The sequence below is a fragment of the Conger conger genome, chromosome 1 (assembly GCF_963514075.1).
Source record: "Conger conger chromosome 1, fConCon1.1, whole genome shotgun sequence".
Lineage (NCBI taxonomy): Eukaryota > Metazoa > Chordata > Actinopteri > Anguilliformes > Congridae > Conger > Conger conger.
In genome coordinates, this window is record NC_083760.1 from 77,881,374 (window position 1) to 77,890,152 (window position 8,779).

The 8,779-nt window shown below is 43.6% G+C and overlaps 1 protein-coding gene across 1 annotated transcript; it reads right to left on the reverse strand.

Annotated features, from left to right (window-relative positions):
- Positions 1 to 616: 616 nt before the first annotated feature.
- Positions 617 to 7,798, reverse strand: pitpnc1b (phosphatidylinositol transfer protein cytoplasmic 1b). The gene is made up of 10 exons (XM_061220742.1): positions 7,297 to 7,798; positions 6,296 to 6,444; positions 6,093 to 6,181; positions 5,847 to 5,854; positions 5,661 to 5,732; positions 4,848 to 4,940; positions 4,297 to 4,452; positions 3,923 to 3,986; positions 3,728 to 3,814; positions 617 to 2,990 (listed from the first exon to the last, which is right to left on the reverse strand). Exons 1-10 carry the CDS (start codon positions 7,342 to 7,344, stop codon positions 2,839 to 2,841), a joined length of 918 nt encoding a protein of 305 aa, XP_061076726.1. The 5' UTR covers positions 7,345 to 7,798; the 3' UTR covers positions 617 to 2,838.
- Positions 7,799 to 8,779: the final 981 nt, after the last annotated feature.

Consider the following 8,779-nt stretch of genomic DNA (forward strand, 5'->3'; position numbering starts at 1 on the left):
CATCTGCACACACAGGGCCGCACAGTACCGCCTGACACGCGGGAGGGGGAATGAGGGTTGAGTTTCGTCCATTGATTTCTACTCTTTCATTAAGTTCATTAAGGAGCACCACTGCAGACCTTCGAAAAGCCTGGCACTGCAACAATGCCGACAAGATGTCCCTGCATTTCGAGGGTCATTGAAGTATGTTAAATTGTACTGCGATAGATAGAAAATACTTTTGGGAAATGAGGCAACTTTATATTCATTAAGGAGGTGTCATTATGTTTGTGAAGAATGATAATGGCTGTGAGATTCAGCAGTGATTTGTGCACTGTCTGAATATTGAGTGAACGCTATCTAATATGTAATATACGTAGCTTCCGAACATTGATGTAGCTGGAATACATCCTGTTTCACACGTTCAGCAGAATTCACAGTTAACTGTAAACAAAGAAATGTTTACGCATTGCTAACCCTTGCTGTCTGATATTAACTGCAGTAGAGCTTCAAAATAAAGAGCCTATCGCTGACCTGATTATTCACAAGTTACACAAAACAACCAACCCAGCAACTCGTGCTCATCCTATAAAGCACTTGGAATCCTCTGATGAAAGGCACTTATGAATCCCAGTCATTTTTACTGTTGCTAGGCATTGATATTTATTGAGAATTAAAAAAATTAATACAAAAGCTGTACAGTGGCACTGAGTGCTTAATTCATCGCATTGTGATCTGCTACAAATATCTGAATACCATGGGCACGGTACAGTAGTAGGGAGATGAGCTTTGGTCCATGTGAGCGTGTCTTTGTCTGATGGCACACCTTGAATACACCTTGAATACACCTTGCATGGAACATGCACAGGTAACACAGCACACAGGTAACACAGCATCTGTTTGCATGTTATTGTGCTACATTAATGAACAGTGCCTCTGCAGTGCTCTGTCTAGTGCGTATGCAGTCTTTGCTGTGCATTTTTCAATGCTGCCTCAAAACATTGTGCCACTAGGTTTAGCACAAAGCACATAGAACTTGTAACAGTGTTGACACATTTGAAAGAACCCAGTTGACAACCCCACACTGAGACACACGGAGTCTATAAAAGCGGAGATGGCCAATCAGGTGGCGTGTCCAGGTGAAGCAGTCATTGTCAGTGCTGTGATGTGCTTCATGGTGCCAGCGGTGAGCGACAGCCCACAGGACCGTGCACACCCGGCAGCAGTGTCTCTCTGGGAGTGATGGATTCATTTGGCAGAGCGTTACTGAAGAGAGACTCCCCTGTTCTGCAGACCTGCTGCAGCTGTGTGCATGGGCACGGCTCTCCGTCTCCATGACTGTGTGCGGCACTGCTGGTGGACTACTGCCTGCAGAAAATCACTGTGCATCTTGAAGGACGGAGGACGTTGCCAAGATGACAAGGGCTGACAAGCGTAATCCAGTATTCCAAAAATGCGGAAATAAAAGGAAGATTATAGGATGGAATGAACAAAACAAAAACCCAAGACCATATAGTTCTAATACAATTAAGCAGGTCCCCTTGCCCCTTAAAAAATACTTTTCTTTTAGTGTGGTGTTCAATTGTACTATAAAGGGCAGCGAACTGTTAAAAATTCAAATATCATATATTGGTGTAACCAACCTTCACTTTGGTACACTGTCCTGCAGTTTTCTAAGATTTGTTATTTGGATAAGAGCGTCTGCTAAATGCCTGTAATGTAATGTAACATCAGCCGTTTGGTTATGCTAAACATATTTGTGAACTTGCCACCGTTCTTCTGCAGATTTCGGCTGTCACACTTGCTTCTGGCTATCCAGATAATCCCAGACAGCCTAAAACAAGTTTCTATCTGAAAAATGGTCTATTACTTAATATGTTACTTTAACAGAATGGAAAAATTTTACTGTAACGTTAAGATATTTGGAAAATTAATGTTTGTAAATCTCAAATTTGCCCTTTTTCGCTGATACACTAATGCAGAAAAATAAATATATAAGACCAAATTTATATATAAATATATGTTAGGGTTGCTAAGACTTTTTAACAGTGCTGTATATGAAAAAACATGAATGAGAGCCAAGAGGAAATTCCCTCAGGAAATCTCTTCCACATTGTTAAAGTCTGTGTTTCAACCCTCCTCCCCCCACCTTTCTGAATAATTATCCAACGGATGGAAAGGCCCCAGTTTAAGTCTTACCCACAGTGCTTCACTCCCTGCTGAGTTAAATTAATCCCATTTCTGACTGCCGCTCCACTAACCCAGCGGCCATATCCACCTTACACACAGCCATATCTGATGCGCTTTGTGTACCGCCTACCCCTTACCCTGCTGCTGCCAGGCAGAAAGGCACATTCTAATGCGCTTTTGATAGGAAGGACCCCTCGAGAAAGGTGGTCGATGGCAAACAACCTTGCCCGACCAAAATATCCACCCAAGTGTGATTGAAATCTTGTTTTACCCCATGTCTTGGCGTATGCCTGTTTCTTACACCTTGGAGATTTTACCTAACAGATATTAGTACAGTCATACTTTACACCCGCGTACACATTATTTAGTAGAAATTCAGTTAAAGCAGAGCATGAGGAGAAAGTGTGCGCATATAACAGCCATAATAAATTGCAAATGAAAAACAATGCTGGGGATATATTGCATACAGTAGTAGATGGATTGCACCTCTAACACCGCAGCTATTGATTTGTACCAAGTTGTGCTTTAAAATAAGCAGAGCCTTTCGGCATTAGAGTTGCATGTGCGTGTTTCCAAATGTCAGCAGACTTGGGAGGGATTGACATATTTCCAATTCTGATTGCGTCGCCCCCAGCCGATGGGAACAGGAGGAAAAAAACGCCTGCAGCGTCACTCCGGTGTTGAGTGTAGGCGCTTGGGCTGCGGAGGCTGGGCGTTGGGCATCTCAGGCGTCCTCACCCCCATCTTTTTCAGGGACGCCGCGTCCGTGACCGAGATCGAGCGGGTTAAGGCAGGCCGGGACCGGGGGGGCATCGCTGTATCTGAGTGAGGGTGCGGGAGAAGCCAGAGTGTTAAAACCAATAGACTGGACTCAGAAAATTACCCCTGAGGTGCAAGAGAGACGAAGCTAAATTAATTATATTACAATGAATGCAACCCCCACACCCCCACCCCAAAAAAAGGAAGAAAAAAAATCATCAAACAGAGCATTAAAGCAGATGGAAACAGAGTCTGCACACAATGTCCCTTATATCTCACTGCATACTGTACAGTGCATCTGCCCCTGTCAATAAAGCAAAAACAGCCTGCACTGACGGCCGGAAACCAGCAGGTGGCAGCACCAGTGTTCTCAGCTGCTGAGCAACGACTGCAGATCCATTACAGGTTGATTTTTAACATCAGAAATTGAAAGTGGCAGCCCAGCGCCGTACATATTGTGGATGCAACATTGAGAATTTGCAGCAGCCTGCAGTTCTTCATCGGGAACCACAGGTGGCAGAGTTATGCCTTCCATTAACTGCTGCATGTGCAAGTGCTGCAATGACTACTTATTTATTGTGTGGTGCAATGGTAATATATGTACGGCAGATGGCCGCATTAGACTGTTTATTATGTTGACGCAGTGACATTATTCCATGGGTATAGTGCAAAATATGAAATTCCTTCTCCCAGCATACCTATATATGTCTTTCTGTTTTTCATTTATCTGTTCAATCAGTCCTTTGTTTATTTTGCCACCCTTCTCTCCCCTCCCCCAATCCCTCTTTATGCAGCCTACCTGAGTTGCTCTGTGTGCATTTCAGTTTGCTGTTGGTCTTCTCCTGCAACTCTCTCTCAAATTCTCTCACTTCCTCCAAACTCATTCCTGCAGCAGAATTAGACATGGAGTCAGTCATAACAATGCAGTTATACTTATTGGTCATATAATTTTTATGACTGGAAATGTGATTATTTGTGACCCCGTCATACAGACCGTGCCATTCGTCGATCCAAGCCACAGCCTGTCTGTGTCCCACCAGTAGGATATCTTGAATATTCTGTGAAGTATGACATTGATTCTGTACAGTGTCTCGGACAAATTGTACAAAATAACCACTCACACTATCAGTAGCAAATTTCTTTGCCGCGTTTTGCCAGAGGCTCCAATTCTTCACTCAAGAAGGAGAAGGGTGCACGCTGTGATGTCAAACATTTGCCTTTTAACAGTTCATTACCTCTCTGTAAATAACCACCTCAATATTAAGCCTTAATATTTTGTGTTCACCCTTTCAGCATCTTCTGCATAACCTCCCTTTTCCCTTTACTGTAATGTCCGTGAGAGGCAGCATGGGAAATGTAGTCTTTTACCTTGTGTATGAATTCCTCAGTTCTCCCTTGTAGTCCATAAACCTCAAAGCTGCACTGGACCCTCTTGTAAGAACACATGATCGGCATGCTGTTATTACGCCAGCCAGCCACCAGGGGGCCCCGGCCTGTCTTCTCTGACTGCCAGATGCTCAGGTCCTGTGGGCAGCAAGGGTTAATGCAGTACTTGTTGGATAAGCACATTTGTGTGTGTGTGTGTGTGTGTGTGTGTATGTGTGTGTATTTGTGTGTGCATGTCCGTGTGTGTGCATGAATGTGTTGGTGTGTGTGTGTGTGTGTGTGTGAGTATGTGTCCTGTGTGTGAAGTAAACGCATTGCAGCCAGTCAAACAAGGGCTGTACCCCAGAGAGCTGAATGACCTTTAGTCCTTATGTGTAAAGGTTCAGAATTGAGGAAGTGACACTCTGCCCTGATTGAAAACCAACAGGTGACTGCATTGCTGAAATGCGGCATTTTGGTTTACCTCTGGGAGAAGGCTTGGGTGTTGCTCGTGCAGAGGGTGCGGGTAGACCGATTAGGAGCGTGTACAGTACCTCTGATTGTTTGTAGTGCCTTTCGGGATAGGGGTCAGTCAAGATGTCGATGTGACACACATTTTCGGGGGGGGTGGGACTGTCCCCAAAAATCTGTGGGGTGCATGAGGTTAATGTCACATGGGCTGCACAGCACAATGGCATGCGCGGGGCATGATGAAGAGCGTTAAGCTGCAGTGGAACACAGGGAGAGGACATTGACCTTGTCGGAAGTGATTTGTTATGTGAATGTCGGTGACAGCGCACCAGCTCTCACAGGGTGACAAATCGAACTGGTTCAACTGCCTTTGTGAAATTAAAATATCCAACTGAACACAGTGACGTAGTTCAGCCCATGCTATGCGTTTGATATTTTAATCGGCCGCTGATGTTTAAATTCCGGTCCCTGGGGCGAAACGGAATAAAATGTAGATTTCCCAACCATGTGACGAGCAGCTAGATTATGAGAGTGTCGCCAACATTCAGAATGTGTTCTCAGACAGAAAGTGCAAGTACTGTAGACATGCAATTGAAAATATGAAAATTATAATTAACATTAATCTGCACTTCGGCTTCTGATTATTTGACTCAATTCATCATTTCTCTTTATACTAAACAAAACAATGAACATAAATCAAACTAGAAGTCTGGGTTCTTCTCAGTGCTCCATCTCGGTGGTGTCTCATGCCGTTTTCTCTCTTTGTCTGTAAACCAATTGGTTTGTATCCTCTTTAAATCAGTTTTTCTCTCCACGCCTCTCTAAATCACTGACGCACATAATATTTAAAAACGGATTTTGAGCTGTTGCCCCATTGCCTCTTGGACATGACTCACATTATCATTGTCTCCATTATCGTTCGCAAACTTGGTCTCAATCCGAATGTGAAACCTGGGAACAAAGGAACACTAGGCATGAAAGAGAGAGAAAGAGAGTGAGACAGTGTTGTAAAAAAATACACACACGACATGACTATCAAGAAAATGAAAGGTCAGCACATTAGTGAGGGAGAGGCTACTTACCGTGTACTCTGCAAGATCAAGGGTTTCCATGAAACAAGAGAAAAAGAGGGGAGAGAATTATGTCATCGTCAATTTCTTTACCTGGTTTTTCATTCCCAGTGCTATCATTAACATACCGTACTTCTGCTGACAGACTGAAAAGATTGTGAGAAACGTACACATACAAACACACGCATGCACCCACTCACAACTGTACTTATCTACTGCAGTAATGATAATTTACGTAAACAGTGGGGCTGTACAGACCTGTTATTGTATATGGGTAGAAATTCCAGGCTTTCTCAGTGACGTAGAAGATCCGAGGGACAAACGTCCTCATCCAGGATGGCAGTTTACTGGCAGAAAGAGAGGAGGAGGGTAGAGGGTGGCGATAGTCAGACCATTGCTGGAGGGCGTTTGGTGGAGATGATTTGGGAGAGTGATGGGGCGCTGTGTCTACATGCTGTTACCTGCTGAGGTAGATCCGTTTTTCAGTCAGCTGCCCTGTGCCATGCTGGGGATGGGACTGGGGCTCGTTGCAGATCACCTCCACCCCTTCCCCTCCTCCACTCTGTTCATTGCTATGCTTAGTGATCATATACAGCTGGCCAATCTTGTACTGAGAGAGAGAAATAAGGATGCAGGGGTTGGGAGAAGTATTTGGAAGGAATCTGGGAGATATCTGGAAACAGGGTTGATGCAACAGCTACAGAAGCAGAATATGATGGTGCCTACAGGCGAGGCAGTGAGAGAGAAAAATACAGATAGCGAGAGTACTACAACGTCTGCTGTATTTCCCTCACTACACGGAGGGCTGAACCAACCTGCCATAACCAAAACGCAGCGAGAAATGCAAACGAGTCTGGGTCGGTCGGGCTTTGGTCTGGCCTGCTTTCTATGAGATCATGCATAGTTTAGGATTAAGTTAAAGGGAGGAAGGTGGCAGCCATTTTGAGACAGCAATGGTGTCATAGCCCTGGAGGGAAGCTTATCAGACCCCTTCTCTCCTGTGGGGCCTCCACTCTTTCTTGGAAACTGTTAAACCTTAAGGCGAATGCCTTGTTGTCAGTACGGCGCTAGGTGATAGAACCTGCTCTACTTGTTTTCGGACAAAAGAGAGTGTGCGGTAGCTGGTAGCGATAAGGCAGATTAGGTGATAGTGGTATAAAAACACACAGCTATGCAAGCCTCTCTCTGATGAATTCATATTCCAAATAAATGCCAGCAAAAGTAATGTGAAGAGTACAAATGAAGCGTAGTATGTCCCTCATGGTTGATTGAAGCAGTTTGATAGATTAGTTTCACATTAAATGTTTCTTTGCTCAGAAACTCAGTACACAAAGGAATCTTCACAGATAGCTTCATGGAACACATGTACAGACATATGTGCACATGCACACACACACTTACACGCACAGACACACGAGTACACACACGCTCTCACACACACATACTTGATGTTTTCACTTACCTCAGCCACAGTCAATGGCATACATATTCTGTACTCTTTCATCAGCATGGTTATATCATGGAGAGAATGCTGAGTCTGCGCCTTTGTCTGTGTGTCCTACTTCACGCTTTTCTCTGTCATATTCATGAGAGTGAAGGCTAGCAAGCTGCAGCACGCTGCTAACACACTGTCCGGACTGCCACCTTCACTGTCCGCCTTTGTGTGTGCTGGTGAGTCCGCTCAGTGTGAATCTACCGGCTCATCTTCTTTCTCAATAATCTTCTCACTCCCTGAGTCAATATTCAACTTCTCACCCTGTTTCCCACTCTGTCTTTCTCCTCCTCTCTCTCTCTATCTCTCTCTCTCGTTCCTTCCTTCGTTCCGTCACCCTTGTTTGCTTTCGGCTTAGTGGCCTACAAGTAGATGTAATTGTTGTAGTAATGAGACGTACTCCCCACCCCCTGCTTCTCTCTGGCGTGCTTAGTTCTGCTGCCCTTCTCATTTGTAACTTTGCTGTGTTTTTCGCTCCTCCCTTTGCCCTCTGTTTCTCTTTAGTATTTTTCCTTTCTTGCAAATTCCCTCGCTCTTTGCTTATCTTTCCCTCCTCCCACAGCTAGGCCCTACCCAGCTTACCTTATTACGTACACTTTCACTTTCTCCCTCCCACCTCCTTTCTCGCCAATCAGATATTTTTAAAGACCATTTACAGTAATGACTGTTACACTTTAACTATACCCTCAGTTCCAGTAAATGCCATTGCGCTGATATTCTTGAACACATTCCATGGAACGCATGTTCAGTTCACAACTTATGAAGCTGTACAATTTGCATACAATTTAGCAGATGCATCAAAATGCTCAGATCTCCAATGCTTGCCGTAAAAAGACAAATGAAATCATCAGGTGGATAGATAATGAGTTACCAAAGCATATGGATGGTGTCATTGCCTGTATTGACTGATATGGTTGAGAGGTCAGTAAACACAGGGTGATATCAGTGATCTCAGTTGCAGGTCAAAAGGAAATGCAATCGGCACATGCTAAAGAAATCATATCTGCGGCCTTAGATTTGTACGAATGACCCCCCCCCAAATAATTTTTTAAATAATAAATAATAAATAAAATAAAACCCGACAAAGATTATTTCAAGTGTCCATGCCACAACAGCTGTGATTTTCTTAAACAGTGTATTTTGACAGGTAAAACATTTTTCCAGAATGTTTGCATAAAAGTTGTGAATTTTTAGGTCAGTCGAAGCATATGAATTTATTCTGAGGCAGGCTGACGATAGCAGACAACTATAGAAAAGCCTGTGAGCAGAATGTCTTATATCAGGAGAATAGTGGCTGATATGGAGTTTTAGCATGTAGCAAGCCTCCTTTCCATCCGAATATACTGTATTTATTTGCATAGTTCCCTTCTATTATTATTATTATTATTATTATATATTATTATTTTTATATTAAAATAAAAATATATATGAATCACCTTTCACAGGTAAAAGG